Genomic DNA, 26,101 nt, shown 5'->3' on the forward strand with positions numbered 1-26,101 from the left:
TTTATTAGTATAAAATAAATGACACAAAATAATTTATAATAATGGCTAAAGTAAATTAGCTTACAAGGACATGAGGTTATTTGGGGAAAATCAAAATGACTGATGCCCATAAAAAGGCAAATAAATTATATTGATAATGTGTATATTCTAGTACATATTTTGGACAGGTAATTAAGAGAATTCTACTTCAGGAAGGTTCATTCATTCTTTTACCATTCGTTTACTGAGTACTCACTATGCACACATTCGTTTACTGAGTATTCACTGCGGTAAATTCCTAGGAGGAGACACTACAGAATTTTTTAAATCTCCAATGTTAAATTGTATTTAACTATAAGAATATACAAAGTCCACCGGCAGCTCCTAGTTTAAGTTAGAGCTTTGTCTGTCTTGCTTATCAGCAAACATAAGAATCATGGACACTTTTAAATAAAAATTTAAGGTTTCAGAATAATCAAATACTAGCATCAGAGAAAATGCCTGATTGTTTGCAAAATATAGATGTTTTGTTTTAAGAAGCCATCTTACCTCTCTTCAAGTCTCCATACACTTAAGAGTGAATACTGATATTCGTTACTATGAGAGAAGATGCTTTGATAGTAACTCAAAACAGCACCTCTCTGTCACTTCCTGCCCAGTTGTCTTTTTGCTTTAAATGATCACCATTATATGGGAATGTAAAAAGAATAAAAGTATTGCAAATGAATGAATCAGAAAAGCTAAAAGGATAGACATTTAGATCAGTAGAACAGAATTGATAGTTCAGAAGTAAAATCCTCATATTTACAGTCAACTGATTTTCAACTAAGATGCCAAGACAATCAAATGGGAAAAGAGTAGTCTTTTCAACAAATGATGCTGAGACAACTGGATATTCACATGCAAAAGAATGAATCTGGACCCCCTACCTTATACCATATACAAAAATTAACTCAAAATGAATCAACAACTTAACTATGACATAAATCTCTTAGAAAAAAATACATGGGAAATCTTCAAAATCTTGGGTTTAGCAATGGATTCTTAGAAATGACAACACAAGTATGAGCAACAGAAGGAAAAAATGAATTAACTGGACTTCACCTAAATTTAAAACTTTTGTGTATCAAAGACCAGTATCCAAAAAAGTGAAGACAACCTTCAGAGTGGAAGAAAATACTTGCAAATCATATATCTGAGAAGGGTTTAATATCCAGAATACGTAAAGAACTCCTACAACTCAACAAAAAAAAGACAAGCAACCAAATTTTAACAATGGGTAAAGGCCTTGAGTAGACATTTCTCCAAAGGAGATATACAGATGGCCAATGTGCATGCTCAATATTACTGATTATTAGGAAAATGCAAATTAAAGCCACAATGAGGTAACATTTCATACCTACTATGAGGGCTATCTACATTTTTTAAAAAATAGAAAATAACAAGTATTGGCAAGGATATGAGACTGAAACCTTTCTACATTGGTAGGAATGTAAAATGATGCAGTCACTGTTGAAAACAGTTTGGTGGTTCCTCTAATCATAGAATTTCCAAATGATACAGCAATTTCACTCCTGGGTATATACCTCAAAGAAAACAAGATTCAAACAGATACTGGCATGCAAATACTCACTATAGCATTATTCACAGTAGCCAAAAGGTGGAAACAACCCAAGAGCCCATCAGCTGATGAACAGATAACAAAACGCGGTATATACATATGATGGAATATTATCCAGCCATTAAAAGGGATGAAGTTCTGACACATGGTAGAACATGATGAATGTGAAATAAGCCAGGCATAAAAGTTCAAATAGCTGTATGATTCCATTTACATGAGCAAATTCATAGAGACAGAAAGTAGATTAGAGGTTCCTGGGGTGGGAGAGTTGGGAAGGTGAGGCCTAAGGAGTACAAACTATCTTCCCAGGCAAAAACAAGTTCTAAAATTGATTGGAGTGGTAGACAGACAACCCTGAGATTATACTACAGCCACTGAACTACACATTTTAGATAGTGAATTTTACATTATGTGGATTAATATGTTAATAAAGCAGTTAAGGAAAAAGACAGAAAACCTAGGATGCATTGGTAAAGGAATTGAACTTCGGGGAAAAAAGGTTTGCTTGTTTTACTCTACTCTATGATCCATTTTGACTCTACCGAGAAACTAGATGTCATCAAGGAATGAATTTGCCTTCTGTTGACGTGGTTGGTCAGTTCATCAGATATGAACTTTTTAGCTAGTTATTCTTTCACTCTCTGAACTACTGAAATTTTTTGGTTTCATAATTTGCAAATTTACACAGGAATCAAACATTTTCAGGTAGTTTTACATACACCAAAAAAAAAAGTCTGTAACATGAAATACTGGAATAAAAAACACAAATTTATTGACTACATAATTGTATAGATTTCTTTTAAAATAAATTACCTGAAATTTAATCCTGTTAAAAATATAGCTTGCTTGTAGTCCTTTCTGTTCTTACTTGACATGATACCAATAAGTTTTCCACATGAAGAATGTGGTACTTTTAACAAAACTATATATATTTATATACATAAAGAGATTTATTGTAAGGAATTGGTTCACGTGATTATGGAGGCTGGTAAGTTCAAAATTGGGAAAGTCAATGTTCCAGTTCAAGTCCAAAGGCCAGAAGCTACTGTAGAACCAGGAAAAGCCAATGTTCAAATTCAAAGTGATCAGACAGGAAGAGCCATTGTTTCAGGGCCTTCAACTGATTGAACTGAGGCCCATCCACATTATGGAGGGCAATCCGTTTTACTCAGGCTACCAATGTAATTGTTAATCTCATCCCAAAACACCCTCCCATAAACACCCAGAATGTCTAAGCAAAATACATGAGTACTAGCCAAGTTGACATGTAAAATAAGCCGTCACGTATGGGGAGAGTAAATAAAATTGAAGCCTTGAATATTAATAAGTCTAACCAAGAGCTAGGCAGTTAGGTGTGGTATAAACAAGCATACGAATTTTGACATCAAAGATTCTCAGGCAAATTATTTCATCTCCACCTGTTTTCTATTCTGTCAACAGGAATAACATCACTTTCCTCAAAGAGCTAAAATGGTCACATGAAATTATGTTGATACAGCTCCTAGCATAGTGTCTGATAGTGCATATTTCATACGCAGAATTTTTGAAACCAAATACACTATATTATTGCTAAAAATTCCAACTTACTGACTTCAGCCTCTTGAGGCTTTTAAAAATTTACATCATCAGAATGGTAAGCTGTCCACTGAGGTTTGTGTAGAACTGGTAATGAGCTACTAAGCTTAAAATTTTTTTCTTAAGTCTTTAAGAAAATGTTTATGCTTTGAGCTCTTTTCTAACCTCTCCCATGAAGCGGAGCAAAAAGAAATTTTAATAGGGATTTTTTTTTTAAAGCCATTCTTGGAAATAAGATGAACTTCTCCGTGGACCACACGTGGCAACAGAAACTATAAGCAGAGCTGAACTGTGGGACTGGGGACTTCAGACGCCAGCAGCTACGAGTCTTGGTAGAGGTATTAACTAAAAGTGTCCCCAGAACGGTACACCTAAGCTGATGGCAATTAAATAAAATTAGAAATCAATGAACATGTTTTTTCTAACTTAAAAAAACATACAGGGGAGGTGGGCAGTGAGAGGAAGCCACACACACAAAACCCTAGTAGTACAGACCACACTTATGACACAGCTAAAACAGGGGGGGTTATAGGGAACTTAGCATGGGGTCAAGCAAATAAATCAAAAGAACAAAACAGGGAGCTCAGAACTAGGCATTTACATAGTACTTGAGTGACATGTAGCATTTGAAACAGGTATTTGGAGGAACAACTATACAACAGTAAGCACTGAAGAGCCAAACACTGAACTGTAAACAAAAATAAATTCAGGTGGATTAAAGACCTAAACATTAAAAACAAACTTTTTAAACCTCAGATAGGAGAGTATCTTTATGACATGTCCTCCGCACGACCCAAAAAACACTGTTACGAAAAGACTGGTAAGATTACATTCAAACTAAAAACTTTTATTCAAGAAGATTCTATAATCAAACACAAAGATAAACTGCAGACTACAGAAGATAATTGAAACATACATAATACATCATTAGTTAGTACTCAAAATATGTAATACCTGTAAGTCCATACGGAAAAGAAATGGTCTCAGAAATCACACGCTGCATTTCATCGGTATCCTGGTAGTTACACAAGTCAGCACCAGTCAAGGAGGGAGACTATCCTGAGGGCATGAATACCAAGAAGCAGGAGGCCACTGGGGCCAACCGGAGGCTGGTTACTACCAACACAAAACAGTACTTTTTCAATTGAAGTATAGTTGATTGACAATATTACTTTCAGCACAGTATTTTGTAGTTTTCTGAAACATACATATGTACTAAAAATGTAAAAACACAAGCCAGAATATGCACCACTTCCAGAGAAGAAGGGGAAGTGGGCTCAAAGAGGTAACGAAACAAGCTTCAAATGTGTCTAACATTGACATCATACCGAGATCTGCAGAAAACATAACCTAACGCTAACATTTATTAACTCTGCATGCTGGGAGTACAGGGATGTTCTTCAAATCACCCATCTTTCCTGTTAGGTTTGAAATATTACAACACCAACTTTTTAAAATAACAAATTCAAAGAAATGGAAATAACATCTGCTTTGAACAAGTGTTTATTTTTGTACATTTTAAACATTGTAATTTTCATGACACTTAAGAAAGATACTTTTCTAATATCAAAATAGGCTTCTCTTTGGTATAGGAGGACACCATATGTGTTATCTTTAATTTAGAACTATGACCTAATATGCTAAACAAAATATCCTTTCCCGTCCATTTGTCCCCTTTCACAGGCCCATTGGGGGCCTTTAAAATCTAGTTCTGGACAGATTACAGTTCTGTACAGTATTCTTTGCATACAAAGAATTAAGACGCCACATCAGAGGTGTCCAGAAGTTACACAGCAGAGGATTACTTGGCTTAATCGCTGACACGTGACATAAACCCACCAGAAAAAGAGAGAGCGAGCAACTGAGGATTCAGGACAAGTAAAATAGAACACTGTCATTCAGGTCAAATAATATGAAAACAATTACATCATTCAAATTTGATGCATTTTCAAAAAGTAACTTGTTTAGAATCATCATATTTAGAATTTGAATTATTGCTTGCAAAGTTTCAAAATTCAGACTACAGAGCTGTAATTTTGATAAGGCACTTTAAAGAGAGCCATCAAACATACAACAACATCAAATACGAGGAGCTGTAAAAGCAGTTAACCTTAGAAACACACAGGGGAAAAAATATGCTTTCTTTCAAGACATGTTGCATTTTCCGAACTAAAAGATTTTCTGAAAAGCATCATAGAAGGGAAAAAAAATATTTATCATATATTTTACCACTTAGAGTTCAAATCCCTGTTTAAAAAAAAAAGATAATGTCCTTTAAGTCAATGAAGTTCTGACTCAAATATTTTTTAGAGAAACAATCATAGTCTTCCTGCTAAAAATAGGAAGAAAAACAGTTTTTAATTATGTTATCAACTCTTATTCAACAAATATTTAGTGATTGTTGGATAATAGTGGTCTAGGTGCTGGAAATACAGAAGTCAGACAATCATTGGTTCTCGGGAACTTTGCCTAACAGAGCTAGATCTAGCAGTGGTAAAACCTTAAAGTTACCTTTCCTGGTCCAAAAAAAACGAAGCTCAACTTCACCCTTTGCCATTCTTGGCATCTTCTTGCAAGTTGAACAGATAAACGGTCTACCTAGTTTGCTACTGGTAACACTGTGGCATTATTAATACTACGTACAAATCAAGTTAACTTTCATAAAAGAGTCCATGAAAGTTTAGAGGAAGAAATTATTTAAAGAGAAACAAATGCTGATCCACATCAAAATAAAGAAACCAAGAAAAATTTCAGTTTCAGTATAGAGAACTGCTGGAGATTATCCTCTACATACGGTACACGTACAGACGCCATACATGAGGACGTACAGACAAACACAGACGAATCAGCTGTCAGGCTTCAAAGAATCATAGCCTTCTTTCAAGAGGTCCCGCCATGTTTTAAGGAAACGTGCATTTTCTGTACATTTGAAGGCAAGGTCTTCTACTTGAGCTGATACTGCAGATGTGGCTTCCAGAAGTTTGGTTAACGAAAACGCTGCCTGAAATTTTTTTAAAAATGAAGTCCAACATTAGAAGCTCATTTTTTTTCATTCTTACCTCATGTTACAAAGTAGGCTGAAAATAAACTTAGAACCTTGAATCCAATGTTTAAGTTATTTTCTTTAAAAGTTAAAAAAAATCTTCAAACTAAAACACCAGCTCTTTCAAGGAACGGTAAGAAATTCTTTAATATGAAGTAAACTTTGAGGAAGTATGTCTGCTAGGAAGATATCCACTGTGTAGGAGACATGGCAGTCAGTATGTTTTTAGTTGAAAATACACTAGCGTCTCATTTAGCTCAGCAAGACGACTTGGATCCCTTGGCACCAAGTACCAGAAGTATCTGAGGGGCTTCACTAACAGCTCTTACCGGTGGGTAACAAGGGCACCACTCCACTATTTTCACCTGTGAACGCCGCAGACCCCGACAACGCAGAGACCAAATGACAGACAATGAGCTCACAAACAGCCATCAACAAAGTCAAACAGAAAATACCTGACTCTTGGTAGAAAACGCACTTCCTGATCAAAATTTTTTTTCAACTACAATATTAAATAACACCGTTCCTAGATAACACATCAGTACGCCATTCTACTGCTCCCCTGGAAACAGCCTTGCTCAGCAAAAACAGAAACTGTGTCAGCACTTAAGCCATCTTTTAAAGCCACAAATCCTGCGTGAGCGATGAGATCACGGAGTTCGGGCCGAGTCTGCAGTCTGCACGGGACCGGGGGCGGGGGGGGGGGCGTCTCTCAGTTAAGATCACGCCCTACAGACCCCATCCACTTGACCCACTCGAGTTCTGAAAAACTGAAACACGCCCCTCTGGTGGGGCGTGTGCGTGCGCCAGTGTCTGGAAATTCGAGATTCAACAGAAACCGTCCAGACCTGGCATCCCAGCCACCCAGGGAGGGGGTCTTTGAACCGTCCGTGAAACCGGTCCGGACCACGGGCAGTGGCCCTAAGTGGGCCAGGCGCAGAGCCAGCGTGGGGCAGGTAGCGCGCTGCGGACAGCTCCAGGCAGGCGGCCAGCTAGGACAGCGGAGCCCTAAGTCCCGGGAAAGCACCGCGGCCTGACTCTCGCCACCCGCAAAGGAGGGGTGGGCGCGGTTTCGGGTTACAGCCGGGAGGGAAACCAGACGGCCGGGCACGAAGACGGCGGAGCGGCCGGAGCGGGATGCTCGGACCCCCCCGCCCCGCCACCACACACACCGCATCCCTCGGCCCCCGCAGGCTCCGTCCCCCGTCCGCCCGCCCCGCCGCGGGCCAGCCTCCCCGACACTCACGTCTCCGATCTGCAGCTCCACCTCCTCCAGGGGGTCCACTGTCCTAACGTCGCTCTTCCTCGGAACTGGCCAACTCAAGCCCACAGGGACACCGGGGGAAGATGCCGAAGAGCAGTCTAACAACGACGGAGACGAGGGCGGTGGCGGGGGCGGCGAGGAAACCCGCGCCTCTTCATGCTCCGCCATGGAGCGGGCTGGGCGGCGGGGCCGAACCCTCTCAGCCGAACCGACACCAACGCCTTTCAACCGCTCGCGCCCAAAGCCCAGAGGCCCCGCCTCCTCGCGGCTCTCTGCCCGGGACCGCGAAGCCTCGTCATTTTCTCGGAACAGCCAATCCGAAGCCGGTTAATTAGCCTAGGGCGGCTCTTCGCTCCAGCACCAACCTCCGCCCGGGCTCCCGGTACCCTCGAGCAGAAGACTACAACGGCCAGAGTGCCGTGCGCGCCGCTCCGCCTCCACTGCCTGGGCACCGCGCGCGCACGGCACCCTGGGATTTGTGGTCTCTCAGCACGCTCCGGCGCCCTCCCGGCTGTGACCCGGAAGCGATGCAGGCCGGCGCGTCACGCGTGGCGCAGGCGCAGAGCGAGTCGGAGGCGGGCGCGCGGGGAAGCCCGAGCGGCCCGCTGAGCTGGAGGCCGACTCCACTAAGACAGGTTGCATCCCGTGAGGATGGCGCCACCCGCGGCCTAGCCGTCCCGCGCCCCGCGAGCCGCAGCCCGCCTCCCCCGAGGTGTCGCCAGAGTCCGGGCGACCGCGAACATGCTGGTACCGCTGGCCAGGCTGGCCTGCCCGGGTGAGCGGGGACCCGGCGGGACGGGGACGGCGAGTTAGCGAGGCGAGGAGGGGCGCGCGCGGCTGTTCGGGGTCGCCTCTCAGGCAGGACCAGCGCAGAGGGCATGCGGCGCGGGCGCCCTCTGGCCGACGCGGTGCCTCCGCTGGGCTTGTCCCAATTGGACGAGTTGACAACTAGGCCAAAGGTCGTGAGCGAAGACTTGTCAACAGCTGCCGCGGACTCGGGAGAAGCGTCTTCCCGAGCCCTGGCGCTGTCCCGCATCCCAGAGCTCAGGTGTTACCGGCTACCTTGTTGGAAGTGGGTACAGTAATGTTTGCACGGGTTTTCTCCTTGGTCCCACCGTACCTGCGACTTTGCAGCCGTCCTAGTCCATTCTGAGGGATTCCAAGTCTGATCTGTCACATTAGTGTCAACATTCCTGCGCTGCCCGAGTCACCCGGTTCTATCTGGAGCCAGGAGCTTCTCTGCTTCGTCTAAAATTATCTCTAGGGGCTTTTCGTATTTTGACTGCCTCTAGAATCATCACAATGACTTAATGAGATACCTTATTACCTCCCCTTTCACTTCAAAAAAGATAGAATGACGCGTTTGGATGGTTTTCTGTTTCTTTTTTACTTAAAAAGAACATTTAAAAAATGTTTTAAGTTTACTACAGGATCTTGAATTCTCTCACAACTGGCTTAATTTTTATTTAAATTAATTTTTGGTTATAGAATAAGCAAATATACATATTGCAAATTCAGGGATATTCTTAGGTAAATTTCATGGAAGTAGAATTTTGTCAAATTTGGCCACCATATATTAAATAATTAGAATTTTGTTGAAAGTTTCTATTACTCGTGCATGTATTACTATATCTAATATGTAGATAGTATCGGCTAAAAAGAATGCATAGCCTAAAAGTTGAGAATTATGTTTTATTCAGTGAACATACTGAGGACTTAACGCCTGGAAGACAGCCTCTCAGATCGCTCTGAGGGACTGTTCTGAAGAGGTAAGGGAGGGATCAGGATATATAGGAGTTTTCTGCAAAAAGATAGAATATCACAAGATTACTGCTAAGTAAAGAAAACCAGAAATATCAAGTTAATGAATTTACTGCTTTTCTATGTATGAAAAGATGCAAGAGTCTGGACTCATTGAAATCATTTCTTTGATCTGCACCTTAACTATCTAGGGCCAGTATCTTATTTTTCTCTATCCTGACTCCCCTCAGGGTGCACAGCTGGGAGTGGCTGCTGGGTGGATGACCGCAGCATCCTTTGTTTACCAATATGGTTGGTGACATTCTTTGTCCATAGTGTCTCCTCTTAGTCATAAATTTGACCAGCGTGTGGGAGGCATTTCTTGACCAATTTGTCTCACGGTGCTAGGAAGGCTCATACCTTTGTCAGGTGAAGATTCTGTTGATAGGCCACTCAGTGTGTTAATTTTTGGATCAGGCCCTGTTAATAATCTAAAAGTCTTTGGATCGTCTGTCTTTCTGGTTTATTACGATCCAGGAGATGTTTTTCCCTTGTTGCTTCTTGCTGTATCTAGAGTTGCACTATTACAGCTGTTCTATTTAGAGTTATATATATGATCAACTGTCTCGAGACGTTAATTTTGTTGGAGGTCTGGTTACATATTGGGACAAGAGACAACAATCTTACAAAACAGGATGTGAGTAACACAGCTAGTGATAATAAAGTCATAGCACAGCAGAGAGAGGCACAAGGTGTAAGTAATTTGAAGCCCAGAGGGCAAATTAAAACAATGATTAGTATAACTAGTTGTAATCTGGTGGAAATAAGCCATTGAGTCCACAGGGAAGCCCGCTGGAGAAGCCAAACTCTGGAGGGATCGGGTAGAGAGAAAAAGATAATTGTTTCATCTTTGTTTACAGAGCTACACTTTATCAAGCTGTTGTAGGTCAGGTCATAAGAGGAAAGGTTTTCCAGTCAGTGGTATGATCTAAAAGTTATCCAAAACTTGTATTTGTCAGAAAGGCCTTTTTATAAATCTTTAAAATTTTCATTTTATAAAAGCATCAGAGTAAAACAGTGATAATCTATAAATGACAAAAGGCTTAAAATGGCATGGTTAAAGATCGCATAACAATGCAGCCGACAAGAAACTTGGATATACTGTGACAAACAACATTTTTAAGGTAATAAGTAGAATTATGACTGATCACGTTACACCAGAGTGTATCAGACTTTTAGGAATTCCATATAAATTTTGGAATATCTTTATTATTGACATCTAACCTTAGAAGCTTTTATCCTCGCCCATTTGACAATGTTTCCCATGTTATTTAACATATATTAACCTAATTAGTTTAATATCTCTCTTTGATATGTCTCAGGGTTCCTTGAAGCGTCCCAGAGTTAGCTGGAGGTCAAAAGAACTTGAGTTAGAATTCAGTATTTGGGAAGTCTGTCAAAACTATCAAAAAGGTTTCAAAACACTTGGTCAAATAGGATCATAGTTCACTGTGGACCAATGCTTATTCACTTAACCATAGTGACAAAAGATTTCAAAAGCAAATACAGATCACTTAAAGGCAAAGAAATTCACACAATCTGTTATCAAAAGCAGTATTTCCTGAAAACTTTGTTCTCTTAACAAAGACAGGAACCGGGTCCAGTTCTGCACCAGCCTACTTGTAATAACAAAATCCATTTACCTAATTGAATTTAATCTAATCACACCTTCCCCAGGTCAGGGAAGTTTTTGGCTATTATTTCTTCAAATATTTTCTTGGTCCCTTTCTCTCTTCTTCTCTTTCTGGGACCCCTATAATGTGAATGTTAGTGCATTTGATATTGTCCCAGAATACTCTTAAACTGTCTTCGTTTCATTTCATTCTTTTTTTCTTTTTTCTGTTCTGTGGCATTGACTTCCACTACTCTGTCTTCTAGCTCACTGATTTATTCTTCTGCCTTGTTTAGTATTGGTTCCTTGTGTATTTTTCATTTCAGTTATTGCATTCTTCATCTCTGGTTGTTCCTTATTTTTCTATCTCTTTGCTAACAAATTCTAGCTTCTCACTCTGTTCATCCATTCTTCTCCTGAGATCTTTGATCAGTCTTATGATCGTAACCCTGATCTCTTTCTCGGATAGATTGCCTGTCTCCACATCACTTAGTTCTTCTTCTGGGGTTTTATCTTATCCTTTGTCTGAAAGATACTCCCCTGCTGCCTCATTTTGTCTTAATTTCTATTTGTTTTTTTCTGTGTATGGCACGTTAGTTATGTTTCTCGACCTTGGAGGAGTGGCCCCCTCTAAGAGATGTCCTATGTGTCCCTGCAGTGCACTCCCCACTCGTCACCCAGGGGCCTGTGGCCAGCTGGTCCCAGGGCAGATTCTGGCCTGTGTTTGTGGAGTTGTTTTGCGGGTTGTGAGATCGAAGTTTTCTGGCTCCAGCAGTCTGCTCCCTGGTGGGTAAGTCTGGTCTAGAGGCTGGTGCCTGTCACTGGTGGGTGGAGCTGAGTCTTGGCTCTCTGGTGGGCAGGGCCGTGTCTAGAGACATGTCCATAGGTGGCTGTGAGTCAGGGGTTGTTGCTGTCTGCTGATGGGTGGGGATACATCCCCACCTAGCTAGTTGTTTGGTCTGAGGCATCCCAGCTCTGGAGCTTAAAATCTGTTGGGTGGGGCCAAGTCTCGGTGCTAATGTCCAAGCAAGATGTCAGCCTCCCCGAAGGAGAGTTCATTCAGATGAGCACCCCCAATGTCTGCCACCATGTCCACGCCCCCAGGGTGAGCCACAGCTGCCCCACGCCTCCCCAGGAGACCCCCAAGACTAGCAGGTAGTTCTGGCCCAGGTTCCTGTGACATGACTGCTTTTGCCCTTGGTCCCAGCAAGTGTGGGACTTCCTGTGCAACCCTAAACGTATGGTCTCTGTTTCCTCCAGTCTCGCAGAGCTCCTGTGGTCGAGCCCCACTGGCCTCCAAAGCCCAGCATGCTGGGGGCGCCGCTTCCCGGTGCCGGGCCCCCCGGCTGGGGAGCTGACATGCGACTCAGAGCTCTCGCTTCCGTGGCAGAACCCCTGCAATTTAATTATTCTCCAGTTTGCGGGTCGCCCCCCCGGAGGGTACGAGACCTGATTATATCGTGAGTCCAACCCCCTACCGGTCTCCTCATGGTTTCTTTAAGTTTTTAGCTACAGAAGGTCTTGTCTGGTAGTTTCTAGTCTTCTGTCGATGGTTGTGTTAGCCTTGGTCTTGCTGTGTCTGAGAGGAGGTGAGTTCCAGCTGCTGCTTCTCCACTGTCTTGACTGCCAGTCATCTCATTTCTTAATAACCGTCTGTAGATTTCTTTATCATTTTGAGACAAGTGTCTTTAAAATTTTCACCTCGTTGGAAATAAGTCTCTAAACTTTCACTTCAGTTTTTTTTTAACTCCCTGTTAATCAACCTAGTTAACATTAATTATCCTAATGTTTTTATTAGCATCTGTAAGACCCATTCAGGGGAAGTGGAGACCACAAGTAAGGCTTCCCAAACTAGTTTGATTTTTTTTGTTTGTTTGTTTTAAAGGCGTTCTTAGGTTAACCATTTTATATATATATCTTTTTCCACCTTCTAATTTGTTCTTTTCCGTAGGTAGCAATAGAACAGCTGCTTCCAATGAGAGCTCTGTAAACATTCGTAAGTTTAGAAGCTTCTCCAATTTAAAAGATCCATCCTCTGGCCATTAATGAGATATAGCTTTATAGTGACTCAAACCAGTAAGATGCAAGCGGCTTCCCCACAAGAGTGTGAAGGATGGCACCAGAACAAGATCCAGAAGGTTTACTCCCTAAACAGTCTAAGGAGGCAAAGGCCTTCGTCATACAGGCTGATGCAGTGAAGGTTAGGATGGCAGAAAGCCCCTGAGAGTTGGCAGGGTCAGGTGGACAACTGCTCAGAATCCCAGTCTATTCAGTAGGCTGCCACATGTCCACCATGTGTGTACCTTCCAGATGGCAGAGTCCAGGTTCTCACACATACACGCAAAACACTGAGGAAGATCAGGTAAATCATTTACATCTCAAAGACACAAAAGGAGAAATGCAAGTTCCCCTCAAGAAGGGCTTTTGTTTCTTTAAGATCAGAGTTCTGAAAAGATGTTTTATCAAGCCCACTTTCCCTAACTTAATTGCATATGCAATAAAAGACTCCCCCTCATGTTAGTCATTTTCAGGCAAGATTTCCTTTATTTCCTAATTAAGTAAGTACTTGTAAGTGTAAGTCTTGTGCATACATGAACCTGGCTGGATTGTTAACTGGAGGCAGAGATGTTACGCCAGCCTCTCACTTAGTCACCAGGCCGGATTGTTCAGCAACTCCCAGTGTCTTTCAGATGGGGAGCCAGGTACCTGTTAGACACCACCAGGTGAAACTTAGCGTCATCAACCAGTCATCGGGAGAGCTGAGAACCAGGAGAGACTCATGCAGATTTGTCTGGACCCTGTGAGGCGGCGAATGGGCCTAAGAGGCCTCTACTGATACCAGGCTTCAGACCCTCACAGAGTTCAGGCGAAGGAGAGAGGTCTGCTCTGGGTCTCTGTGTGATCCCCAAAGCTGTCAACTAAAAAAAAAAAAAGTGCACACCCTAAAAGTTGAGCATTACGGTTTATTTGGCAGGCTTGCTGAGAACGTAAGCCCAAGAGACAGCCTCCCAGATCTCTCTGAGGGACTGCTCCCAAGAGGTAGGGAGGAGCCAGGAGATACAGGAGTTGTGCAGAAAACCCGCACGCAGTGGGAGCATCACAAGATTACTGCTAATTAGAGAAAACCAGACATCTCAAGTTAATGAATTTAGCACTTTTCTATGTATGGGAAGATGCAGGAGTCTGGGCTCATTGAAATCATCCCTTTCATGTGCACTTTAACTATCTAGGGCCCGTGTCCTGTTTTCTCAGGTTGGGGGGAGGCTGCTGTGGCTGAGGGCTTGATGGCAGCAACGTCCTTTGTTTACAGGGGTGGCCGGCGACATTCTTCACCCACAGTATGCTCTATGTTACTTTGTAATATCAAAGGAGTGGGGTGCTGTCTGCCCTACTCTTAATTTAGTTGAAATCATTCTTGGGCCAAATGCTAACCAAATCCCACCAAAATCACCATTTCCATCTTCCTCAGATGTTTCAGTCATCGCCATTTTCATGGCCCGGTGTTAGCACTGCTGGCATCAGAGACACGGACACAGGTGCACCACAGGTGTGATTTTGACGTGTCCTGAGTTCAGCAGACTTTTGACCTCACTTCTCCACCAGAATCCAGCCAAGATGTCTAAGTGTTTAAATCTCTAAAGTACCAGATTTGTTTTCATAAAGGGGGTAAAGGTCATGGCTTTTTTTTCCCAGCCCCCAGGAGGAAATCAGATGATCCAGTTCCAGATTTTTTTGAGAAAATCAGTTGCTGTATAAGCAATAGAATTACAGTGTTGTCTGACACCAAATCAGCAGTTTCAGAAGCAAATGGTAACTTCATACACTAAACTACAGTGCATCATAAGTTTATGTTTAATAATAAATAATGAAGTATTATTAAATGTTAAGTATATTGCTAAATATTTAATAAATAAATGTTCTTTTGAATGATGGTAATACTGTATTTGAACAGTGGAACTGGGCTCTCCTGTGATACCTTTATCATTTTTTCAAGATTTAGGATAGGTGAAGGGTTTAACTGTGGTTTAAAAAATTATTCCCAATATTATGGGTTTTAGTGTACTGTTTACAAGTAGAGAAAATTAGTTACCTTGACACTTTTTTCTTTAGAGTGATTATCAAAAACAGATTTTTTAGTGTTTAAGAGGCTTTAGAGTTCACTTCAAATCTTTTCCCCTCCTGCATTTATCATAATTTTTAACTCTTGTCTGCTGCCAGATTTTAACTTTAAAAAAATTGTATTGGAAAGACAACGTAAGAATATATTATGCAGTTGGATGCTAATGAATAAAAATAATTGGCCAATGCCAGGCTGTCATGTCTCCTTTTAATCAGGAAAGCAAAAAAGAAAACAACTTGTTTTCCCCACAGCTCAGTCTCTGTTACTTCCGAGATCACTTGAAATCCAGTTGTGGTCTCGGAGTGACTGGTGTTGGGAGGGTTAGACTGGGATTGGCTGGGATCACCTGAATTCCTCCTCATCTGCTGTAAATGGGGATTGGAGCCACCCCACAAGTCACATAAATTCATGAAGGATAAGATGTGGTGCTGACTTCATTAGCTATATGGCACAAAATTTAATATGTTGTTTTTCAGTTTAATTCAGTACAAAGTATTTCCTAATTACCCTTGTGATTTCTTTTTGAACCCAGTTATTTTTAGAACTTTATTGCTTAATTTTGCAAAATTTGAGTATTTTCCAGATACGATTCTGTTGAATTCTGATGTGGTAACAGAACCCATTTTGTAAGATTTCAATTAGTTTAAGTTTATTGAGACTTGTTTCATGGCCCAGAATATTGTCTATCTTGATAAATATTACATGTGTACCAGAAAAGAATGTATAGTCTCCCATTGTTGAATAAAGTATTCTCCAAAAGTCAGTTAGGTCAAGGTAGTGGATAATGTTCTTCAAGTCATCTACGTCTTTAATATGTTTTGGCATACCTGTTTTGCAAATAAATGAGAGAAGTGTTAAAAACTGAAAGAAAAAAAAAGATGTGGTGCTGAAAATTCCTAACTGATCAGTATGTCCATGGAGATGTAAATGTCATTATATATTCCAGACCCATACAAAACTCTTTGTTGATCTTTACTATTTATTTTTTATTCCATGTTTAGAAACTTGTTCATTTGCAGATAGATGCTTCATTATAACAGATAAAAGCTGGGAAAGGCTTCATTATTATTATTATTGCTCTGTAACCCAGGAGTTAGTTTTAGGAAACTAAACCAGGGATTTTCAGATTCCTGGATGACAGTTAAAATTGTAAGTAGGAAGGTCCCTACCCAGTTAATAAATGTGTATTAGCTACTTGCTCTGGGTAAGACATGCACCAAATCCTACACCACAGTATTTCCAAGGCAAAGATTGACTGTAAACTTTGGAACTGATGGGGTGGGGATAGTTAATAACTTGCTGAATTCAAACACAAAGTAGACAGCCTCCAAGTTGTGTACACTTAACCACTGCCTTTTTCTGTGTTGTCTTTTGTGTTTGTTTTGTTTTCATTTAATAAACTTTTTTTTTTAGCAGCTGTAGGTTGAAAGAAAAATTGAGCAGAAAGTACACAGAGTTTCCGTGTAACTTTCCCCCACTCCCCGCAGACATCTTGCATTGGTGTGGTACGTTTGGCACAACTAGGGAGCCAATACTGATAACGTTATTATCAAAGTCCATAGTTTATACCAAGGTTCACGCTACGTGTTGTACATCCCATGGTTTTAACACATGTGTAATGACATGTATCCACCATCAATTACATTATCAGAACAGTCTCCCTGCCCCACAAACCCCCCCATGTTCCACACACACCCCTTCTCCCTCTTCCTGAACCCCTGGCACTCACTGGTCTTTTTACTGTGTCTATAGTTTTGCTTTCTCCAGAGTTTTGTATAGTTGGAATCATACAGCATGTAGCATTTTCAGGTTGGCTTCTTTCGATATGTGTCTGCATTTTCCCCACATCTTTTCATGGCTAATAGCGCATTTCTTTTTAGTGCTGAGTAATATTCCATTGAGTGGATGCACCAGACTATCCATTCACCCACTGAAAGACATCTTCCAAGCTTTGATCTGCTTTACACATTCATGTGAAGATTTTTTTTTTAATTCTGCATATTTCATTTTGTTGTGATAACATGAGGTACACGCTCTGGACGAAGTTCTGACTGCACAGTACACTACTGTTGACTGCAGGTCTGTGTTGTACAGCAGCCCTCAAGAAATGACTCACCCCGCTTGACTGCAGGTTTTTGTGCAGATGTTATTTTCAGCTCCTTTTGGTAAATACCAGGGAATGCACTGGCAACTGCTGGATGCTATGTTGAGAGTTAGCTTGGTAGAAACTGCCGGCCTGGCCTGTCTTCCAAAGTGGCTGTGCCATACTGTGTTTCCCTAGGAGGGAATGAGAGTTCCTGCTGCTCTGCTGTGTCCTCCTAGCATTTGGTGATGTCTGTGTTCTGGACTTTGGCCGTTTTGATAGGCGTGTAGTCCTATCTCATTGTTTTAATTTGCAGTTCCCTAATGGCACAAGATGTCCAGCATCTTTTCCTAGGCTTGTTTTCCACCTAAATATCTTCTTTGCTGAGGTATCTATTCAGATCTTTTGCCCATTTCTCAACTGAGTTGTTTTCTTGTTGGGTGTTTATGAGTGCTTTGTCTATTTTGGATTCCAGCTCTTTATCAACTGAGTGTTTTGCAGCCTCAGGCTTAGCTTTTCATCCCCTCACGTTGGCATTTTAGTGCCTCTGATTTACGACTCTAGTGTGCCTTTTAACAGAAAATTACACTGAAAAAGCACCAACCTGCTTAATAATATCATGAGTCATAAATGAGTACCCTGATGAAGGAGAATATAAAAAGGACCGATAGTCAGTAAGCAAATATTTATGCCTATATATAGGCTCACACTGGGACCTACTCTGCCTCTTCTCCCATAGCAGACTTCTAAGTGATTATAGCTCCAGGTGTAAGTGTTTATGTCTTTCGGGGTTATTCCCAAGGAAGGATTCTCTGTCCTGTCTTTTACATGGGGAGGATTGCCAGAGGAGGAGTGAGAACTGGAAGAAACGGGCGTAAGTTGGGGGGGGGGGTGACGTAGGAATGCCTCTGGGAAGGCAGGAAGGGTAAGCCGCATAAATCCGCAGGCAGAAGGGTTAGGCCAAGTGAAGAGAAGAGACATCTCTTCTGTTGTGACCTGAGAGCATGAAGGGAGGGTGGGCACAAGTACAGATTACACCAGCGCTGGAGGCCGGGAGCGCAGAGAGTTCCCACCTGGGCGCCCCTCCTTTCCGTGAGGTTTGACGTGTGGGGCTTCAGGTAAGGGAGGGAGGGAGACAGGTGAAGGTTTAAGGACAACAGAGGTTTCATGAACATTCTTGCAGATAAATCTTTGCACACTTCTGTTTATTTCCATAAAATTCCATTTGCTAACTCAAAGAATATACCCATTTTTGAGGCGCTCAGAAGTTATTGGCATATGGGAGGGTCAACTTAATTTAACAGGAAGCTGAGCATAGAATGTGGTTTGTCCGCATTGTCCCAGCGTTGTCTTTAACACTGCCCCTTGTTACTCTCAAAAGCGGCCAGTTCAGATGGCAGCTTACACAGTCATCCTGCTTCTAGGTTAAGTTTGACGTGAAGGAAATTGGATCGTTTGTTACATGCTCTGTAAATATGATGAATTGAAAGCCCTGCTTTATGAGGAAAGGCTCTGAATTGTTCATCCAGGACAGAGCACACCTGTCATGTCACCTGACAGCTCCACAGCGAGAGCTTACTCTTCCCTGACCCTGCTGATGTCAGACCAACCTAGAAACCCTTTACTCTTTTGGATGAGGAAACTGAAATCTAGAGAAGTTAAGTGATCTGTGTAAGGTTTTAGGGCTAATTAAAAGAAAACTAAACAGAAGCCAGAGAAGATCCCCAATCCTAAGTTTGTTTTGGGGGGTTTTTTGCTTAAAAAAATTTATTTTCCAGTCAACTCCTGAGTAAAACTAATTTAAAAAAATAATGTTTCTAATTTTTGTGCAGCACATCCATGCTATCATGCCTTAAAAATTAAGAAAAATTACCTACCTCCGTGTGCCGCAAGATGGTCCACCACTTCTGTAGTTCCTCGAATTACGACCCACTACACCATTTACCCCCGGGACAAGGACAAGCGATGGGAAGGTGAGTGACCGTTTGTGTAAAATCGCTGAGACTCTTCTTTTGAATCCTTCCATGGGGGTAAATACTGTATCTTTCATGATGGTATAAAATCATCTGATATTGTATAACTTTACCAAATCTGGTACATATTAATATTTAGATAAGCAGATATTTGAGAGGTGATAGTAATAAACCTCAAAGCCAAAATCAGACGCGCCCTGGAACAGAATGGAAGAGAATGTTCCACTAAGACAATGAAGAATGTAGTGTAATCCTCACGCAGAGCGGAGGGCGACGTGTGTAAACGATGCTCTGAAGGAGGGTGGGGACCTGTGAGCCTGGGCTTCTGTCGGGTCATAGTCACCCCGTGTTTGTTTGTGTTTTCCCCTCCTCCCCTGGCAGGAGTGAACATGGAGAGGTTTGCAGAGGAGGCGGACGTGGTGGTCGTGGGCGCCGGCCCCGCCGGGCTCTCGGCCGCTGCCCGGCTGAAGCAGTTGGCCACCCAGCATGGCAAGGACCTCCGCGTGTGTCTGGTGGAGAAGGCGGCCCAGATCGGGGCTCACACCCTCTCGGGGGCCTGCCTTGACCCCCGCGCTCTCCAGGAGCTCTTCCCAGACTGGAAGGAGAAGGGAGTATGAAAAATTGTTCTCTGTGCTGAGTCTGACCTATGTAGTAGCTCTGTTTCCAAATTAATGGGATGTGGGACACCCTCTTCACAGAATTCTGTCTCTTAGAGGATAATTGGAGATGCAAGCTAAGTTAAAAAGGACCAAGAATCTGAATCATACCGAATACAACTTTAAGATGCCAACTCACTTTTACCTAATGCCTTGCACGTGCTGTGTTTGTGTACTGGCTTTGTGAGGAGGCCTCACCTGGAGAAAACCTAGGGATAGTTTTGGTTTGGAGGGTCTTTCCTGACTTGTCCCGTGGCTGTTTACATCCTCGCTCTTAATAACGTTAGGTAACTTCCTTGAGATGTTGCAGTACCTGAAGCCACAGGGAATAACTGAATCTGATTTTCTAAGGAAATAATAGTAATAATAAAATCAATAATCTAAGCAGAAAAATCTCTGGCATGATACACAGAGAGGCAAAGTCTGGTTTGACGGCACTGGCTGATCCATTTGTATGTCCTTGGTTAAACTCTTACACTCTGTATCTCAGTTTTTTCCTCTGTCAGATGCGTAACTACACCTCTCCCACCTCTCAGGTTATAGAGTGTTGAGTATCTGTGAATACACTTTGTAAAGACTGAAAAAACAAGTCAGCCGAGTGAATCTAAAGGTCAAATTAGCTTTATTTGGTGACTCGTGAGTCGTCTAGGGAACAGAATGGGGCTCCAAAGAGCTGCAGGAAAGGAAAGGTTTCTGAAGGCCGAGGAGTGGGGCACGCGGTCACAAGCAGAAGGATTAGTTCAGGCACTGTCACCGTCCAGGCAGGGTCTACAAGAGGCGACCTCGTCAGTACGGGGAGCGAGACCACGGTGACGGTGACGTACCTCAGAGAGGCCGAGGCTGGACCGAGCTGGGCTGCGGCTGTGGTGCTTAGCACACGTGACCACATTCCTCTCTAAAGCAGCACGCTCCTTTCACCTAGAAATACCATGGTTGTGCCTGATGAACGTTCTCTCTTCAATCGTACGTCAGAAGTAGGTATCTTTGACTTACTGACATAGTATCAGTTCTAGGAGAAAAAGTTTTTCATATCGAGGCCTTATGTAGCTGGGCAGGTCCAGTCTACTCCACACATGTTAATTGTCTTTACCTGAAGGAAAAATAAAACTTCTGTTTCCATCGAGCAGGAAGTGACAGCTGGTGGAAGCAGGTGCCTAGGCTCACATCCCACAGAGACAGGGAGACAGGAAGCTACTCTCCCTGCCTTCACATTCCAAAGACAGCTGCCTCCAGGCCCCCGAGAAAGACAGTCCTGAGATGCAGACCGGCTTACTTAGGTTTAAGAAAGATTCCCACCCACCTCAGGGAGACAAGGATTGACAGTGTCAAGTTTTCCAAAGGAAGTGATGAAGGAAAAGTGAGGAGGATCGCTCTCTTTCCTTTTTGATACAGTTTGTTTGTTATTTATATTTCATGAATGTGAGCTAAAAACATTCTTTTCTCTCCCCTTTTGTTTCCAGGCTCCACTGAACACTCCCGTAACAGAAGATCGATTTGGGATTTTAACAGAGAAATACAGAATCCCTGTGCCAATTCTTCCAGGTAAGGAATGATAGTTGTCGAACGTAAAGCCCCGCAGCTGGAGGGAACTGTGTGTCCTCTGGGGAAAGCGCTTCCTCTTGTAGATGAGAAAAGTAAAGCCCAGGGACTTGAAGGACTTCCCCACAAGCCAGCTGTGAAACTCTGGGTAGGAAGGCAGGACTAGAGCTCGGTTCTTCTGTCTTCCAGTCTAGAAGAATTGAGATAGTCTTGTAAGCCAGCAGAAATGTTTAAGTTAGTTCTGTAATGTTGTTTTCAATTTAGTCATTTGAGTTCTAGACCAGAATTGTTGGAAAATAAATCTGAATAATGGCCTTAAGACAATGTGTGTATTTATGCAGAAATTACATGTGATTAGAATTTCTAAATTGAGTATGTATGTTCTGGAGATGTTTACCAATGAAAAGTCCGACGTGTAAAGTGAGCGTATGTTCGCAGGTCTCCCCATGAACAACCACGGCAACTACATCGTGCGCCTGGGGCACCTGGTGAGCTGGATGGGCGAGCAGGCGGAAGCGCTCGGGGTGGAAGTCTACCCCGGCTACGCGGCCGCTGAGGTGGGTGCGGCTCCGTGGGTGGCACTTAGTGGATGGGACCCCTTTGTCTGTGGAGTATAACCCAAGAATGGTGCAGAGTAAATAAATAAATATTTTAGAAAGGCCATAGGATTTTAGAATTGCAGGATTAGAGGGAATCCTAACAAGAGCTAATCCAAAGAGTGCTTGAATCCCTTGTCCCCACACCAGGTGGTCGTCCGGCGTGGGACTGAACACGACCTCTGACGTCTGGGTTGTTGGTAAAACCCTCTTCCTTGCAGTGAAGAGACATTTATGCACTGTTCTGTACTACAGAGAGCGACCCTGTGTCCCCTTGCAGGGGCAGCTTTCCAGTTACGCCGCCGCCCTGCTCTTCCTCCCCACCTTCACTGGTGTGTTCCTTTCCCCGGTGACATATTGTTCATTCTTAGAGCTGTCACGTTATGTACTTCGAGATGCGTCAGTTTCTTGCCGTCCTCCGAGCGCATCCCCTGTTGTCCCCTCCTTAAAGCGGCACCGGGAGGAATTCCAGCCTCGTGTGCAGCAGGACTGTTGCCGCCTTCATTCTAGAAGCTGTTCTTCCAATAATTCCCTCAAAGGAACTCTTATGGCAGCCACATCCTACTGTAGACTCTCACTAAGTATTATTGGGAAATTATTAAAAGCAAAGTCTCCTGCCAACCTAGAAAAAGCACCTCTCCAAATTATAAAGAAGATTGAAACAGTGTTACTACTGAATGAGCACTGAGCCGAGACCTCAGCGCAGTTACCGGCCGTCCACCCTCTCACGTAGCTGGGCAGCTGCGATGTGTTACATGCGTGCTCACGATCTTTATCCAGGGAAGTAAAGCCTGCTGTGTCTCCTTGGCCCGCAGGGAGGGACAGCTTGGAGCAGCAGGAAGCCCGGACTCCCCCGCAGACGGAGACGGGCACCATGCTCGGTGTTCACACGGCAGAGCCGTCTCTGAGGCCCCGCGAAACGCACGACTGAGATACAGGCCTGTGGCGGGGCTCATTTCACTCTTAACTGACACGCTTCCCGTAGATCTAAGAGAGACAGGAAAGGACTTATAGTTAAGTTGTCTGAAGGAAACACTGGAAGGTTCTGCATGGGAGCAGGAGTTCTTTTGTTCTTGTCACCAGCGAAAACTCAAAAAACGTTCTCACCCTGACAACGTGCAAGTCAAACAGAACAGCCAGGTCCCCGCGGGACGCCTGCTGCTGCTGGCTCCTGTTCCCCGGGTCACAGGTGTGCACTTGGTTGTGCCTTTCTCCTGCATAAGCTGTTCTTGGCTGGGAGTCAGTGTCTCAGTCACAGCAGGTGGTTTGTAGAGTCCATGACTTTCAGTTTTTGAACGTGTGGGCACACGTGCTCATGAGTGTGCACGTGCATGCGCACGCACACACATTCTCAGAGGCCCCTGCACCTCTCCTGCGCCTCTCCTCCTCCTCGGTGTTTGTTACTCTGAGGCCGACCTCCAGTCCAGGTCACAGCCACATCCTGCTGTTGATGGGTTTCCCAGGTGCCAAATAAAAGGTTGATACCTGTTTGTCATAGCCCTGCTGCTAGTCCTGCTCCGCCTTTCCACTCCCGGGCTTCCTGCGGTGTGATGATAATGTGCATTTTGTTCTCCGCTGTCCAAAGAGCGATTTCCTCCATAGGAAACAGACCAAGTAAGGGCTACGGAGAATTGTTATTTTTCATCTTCAGAGTCACACTTTTGGACAGTTTCCCTCCTTCCTCCGTGGTCTGGAAACAAGCTTGAGTCACCTTCAGGCTGTCTTCAACCCCTCTGTGATGTTTGTGTCTGGGTCGCAGCTTCTGGGGGACAGAGCTTCCCCGACAGTGTCCTTGTCCCACCCCACCGGCGGCCCTCGCCTGTCCTGGCCCTGACTCCAGGTTCACGCATGTGTCTCTGACCCCCGAACCCAGCAGAAGGCTCCCTGCTGCATCTCGCCTGCTTTGTCAGTGTCCCCTCCGCCAGCCCCGTCCCTCCCCATCAGATGGAGCATTTCTTCCACCTCTGCCTGTCTGAGCCACATTCTGCTCCATCTAGAAGGCTGTGTCTTAGAAACTTGCCTTTTTTTCCCCGCAACATCCTTAAGCCTGTCGTCAAGAGGACACGTTCACCTCCTAGAAAGTCTAGGGCTGTTCGTTGTTGCTTTCCAAGGCAGTTACGAATCCTAAGGTGATAAGGAAATGTGTTTGCATTCTAGGTCCTTTATCATGAAGACGGAAGCGTGAAGGGGGTCGCCACCAACGATGTAGGGATACAGAAGGACGGGGCACCAAAGGTAACCGCTGAGGGTCTGCACTGAGCAGGCTGGTGGGGCGGGGTGGGGGCCAACTCACAGCTGCAGGCTGCACATGAGTGAGTAGCGGTGTTAATGTGGACTCTCTCTCTCATTGATAAAAATACAGAAGCATTTTTGCACTGAATGTAATTTAGGCAAGTAAATATAACGTGTAAGAATAATTTTTTTTAAGATAAAAACTTGACTCCTATGAATATAAAACAAACACGTCACAGATTTTATTTCACTCATTAGTTAATGAGGGTATCAGTAAGATGTGGTCATTCAAAGAGAAATTGGGCATTCGGGATTTGCAGACACACACTACTGTGCATAAAAGAGGTAACAGCGAGGTCCTCCTGTAGAGCACCGGGAACTACATTCAATAATGAAAGAATATGGGGGGAGGGTGTGTGCTTAGGGTGCACAAGGTCCTGGGTTCAATCCCCAGTACCTCCATTAAATAAATAAATAAGTAAACAAACAGACCTAATTGCCTCCCCACCCCCCAAAAAATAATAATAAAACAAAAATTTTTTTAAAAAGAAAAAGAATATGAAAAGGAATATATATATGTATAAATACATAACTCAGAAATTGACACAACATTGTAAATTGAATATGCTTCCAAAAAGATATTTTTAAAAACCTACGTAAGAGTGAGAATAAAAAGTGAGGGAAGGAAAAACCAAAAAACAACAAACATACCCGCGTAGGTCAGGGACCCGCCGCTCCAGCCGCCTCCAGTCCCCGTGCCTGAGGGCAGGAGTCTTGGCAGGGTTGCCGTCAGTAGTGCTGATGCAGTCTTTGCCAGGAGTTTGACATCTTTAGGTAAATGGAAATCTGATTGCCTTCCTCTCATTCAGAAGTTTCCACAAATAGTTAATTTGGGGTTCATAAAAGAAGAGCCCTTGAGACTTGGATCTCACACCCTGTAAGGTTCCTCGGAAAGGACAAGGAAAAGTGCCTTGCGTTCCTACAGTGACAAGAGCAAAACACACGTTCACACTTGCATAGATTAACTCACCTCTTCGTGCTGGTTTGTTCCTTGTCTGAAGTTCCCAACCAGCTGAGAGGCTTCGTGAGGGCCGGCCCGGAGCCGGCGAGGTGCCAGGCCGTGCCAGGCCATGCCAGGGCCTCCGGCAGCCTTGGGAGCTCAGCCTGTCCGCTCTGCTGTTCTTTTTGGTTTGCCTTTAATCATGTGGAAGGAGAGTGGGTTCCCAGAGCTGTGTTAGTTCCAGGCATACAGCAGTGACTCGGGCACCTGTTCTTTGCCATTGTGGGTCACAACCGTTCTTGAGTAGAGTTGGGCACCCAGGCCGGCGCCCCCTGAAGCACAGCCTCCTGCTCTTAGTCTCCCCGCTCCGCCATCCCTCCCGGTGGTCTGACCGCTGCACCAGAGTCGCGCGAGGTCTGGGAGCTCGGTGGGCCTGTCAGACGGGCCCAGGAAGGCGACTGAACAAGCCCCAGGGTGTCTCATGAATCCCTGGGTTTTCAAACAACCGTTACCTCACACTGCTGCGCATAGCGCATCTGAGCCCAGGCTCAAGTGCCCGCAGTGCAGGGCCGGACCGGCAGTGCGAGTTTGCAGCCAAGTCAGAGTTTATTGCAGGGCGCCAAGCCAGGGAGTGGGAGACAGGGTCAGGTCAGGGCAGATCCCCTGCCGCCTGGTCTCTGACTTGGGGATTCTTTGAACGGGAAGAACAAAGAGGCTAGGATTAATCATTGTCTGGTGCCATTTCTGTGACATTTCCTCATCTAATTTTGGGAGTCAGGATGTCCATGGTTTACGATTCTCATGCAGGTGGTCCACGACTGGGTGGGCGCTCTTTGAGCTCCTCCTACCCTGAGTGTGCATGTCCGATGCACGGGGTGTCCCGCAGCAGCTCTGGTCATGACCGAATGTCCACAGCAGCAGCCTGGTCATGACTCTGGGTGGTTGGTGTTCAGTAGCACAGGGTCAAGGTCAGAGGGGACAAGGAAGGAGTAAAGTCTTGAATAGAGA

At 43.9% G+C, this 26,101-nt stretch overlaps 2 protein-coding genes across 3 annotated transcripts in view; one reads left to right on the top strand and one right to left on the bottom strand.

The window, feature by feature from the left end:
- Positions 1–4,660: 4,660 nt before the first annotated feature.
- Positions 4,661–7,923, bottom strand: C2H4orf46 (chromosome 2 C4orf46 homolog). The gene is made up of 2 exons (XM_006213592.4): positions 7,465–7,923; positions 4,661–6,176 (listed from the first exon to the last, which is right to left on the bottom strand). The coding sequence occupies exons 1-2, from the start codon at positions 7,648–7,650 to the stop codon at positions 6,021–6,023; spliced, it is 342 nt and encodes a 113-aa protein (XP_006213654.1). The 5' UTR covers positions 7,651–7,923; the 3' UTR covers positions 4,661–6,020.
- Positions 7,924–8,059: 136 nt separating this feature from the next.
- The window catches only part of ETFDH (electron transfer flavoprotein dehydrogenase), a 31,020-nt gene continuing 12,978 nt past the window's right edge, over positions 8,060–26,101 (top strand). The window contains exons 1-6 of one of the 2 annotated variants that reach the window (XM_031670258.2): positions 8,060–8,257; positions 18,930–19,070; positions 19,452–19,681; positions 21,187–21,268; positions 21,704–21,822; positions 24,019–24,096. In XM_031670258.2, coding sequence (XP_031526118.1) covers positions 8,224–8,257; positions 18,930–19,070; positions 19,452–19,681; positions 21,187–21,268; positions 21,704–21,822; positions 24,019–24,096 — 684 coding nt within the window. In that variant the 5' untranslated portion in view covers positions 8,060–8,223. Of the gene's footprint in view, positions 8,258–11,667; positions 11,685–18,929; positions 19,071–19,451; positions 19,682–21,186; positions 21,269–21,703; positions 21,823–24,018; positions 24,097–26,101 lie in introns of those variants that run through there. The other variant, XM_072974923.1, reaches the window with a different exon arrangement.

Source organism: Vicugna pacos, chromosome 2 (assembly GCF_048564905.1).
Source record: "Vicugna pacos chromosome 2, VicPac4, whole genome shotgun sequence".
Lineage (NCBI taxonomy): Eukaryota > Metazoa > Chordata > Mammalia > Artiodactyla > Camelidae > Vicugna > Vicugna pacos.

Bases quoted from the DNA above. Each gene is read 5' to 3' on its own strand.
- C2H4orf46 (XM_006213592.4), bottom strand. From the start codon at position 7,650: ATGGCGGAGCATGAAGAGGCGCGGGTTTCCTCGCCGCCCCCGCCACCG. The intron at 6,177-7,464 runs GTGAGTGTCGGG...AAAAAATTTCAG, and splicing joins TGGAGCTGCAGATCGGAGAC to GCAGCGTTTTCGTTAACCAA.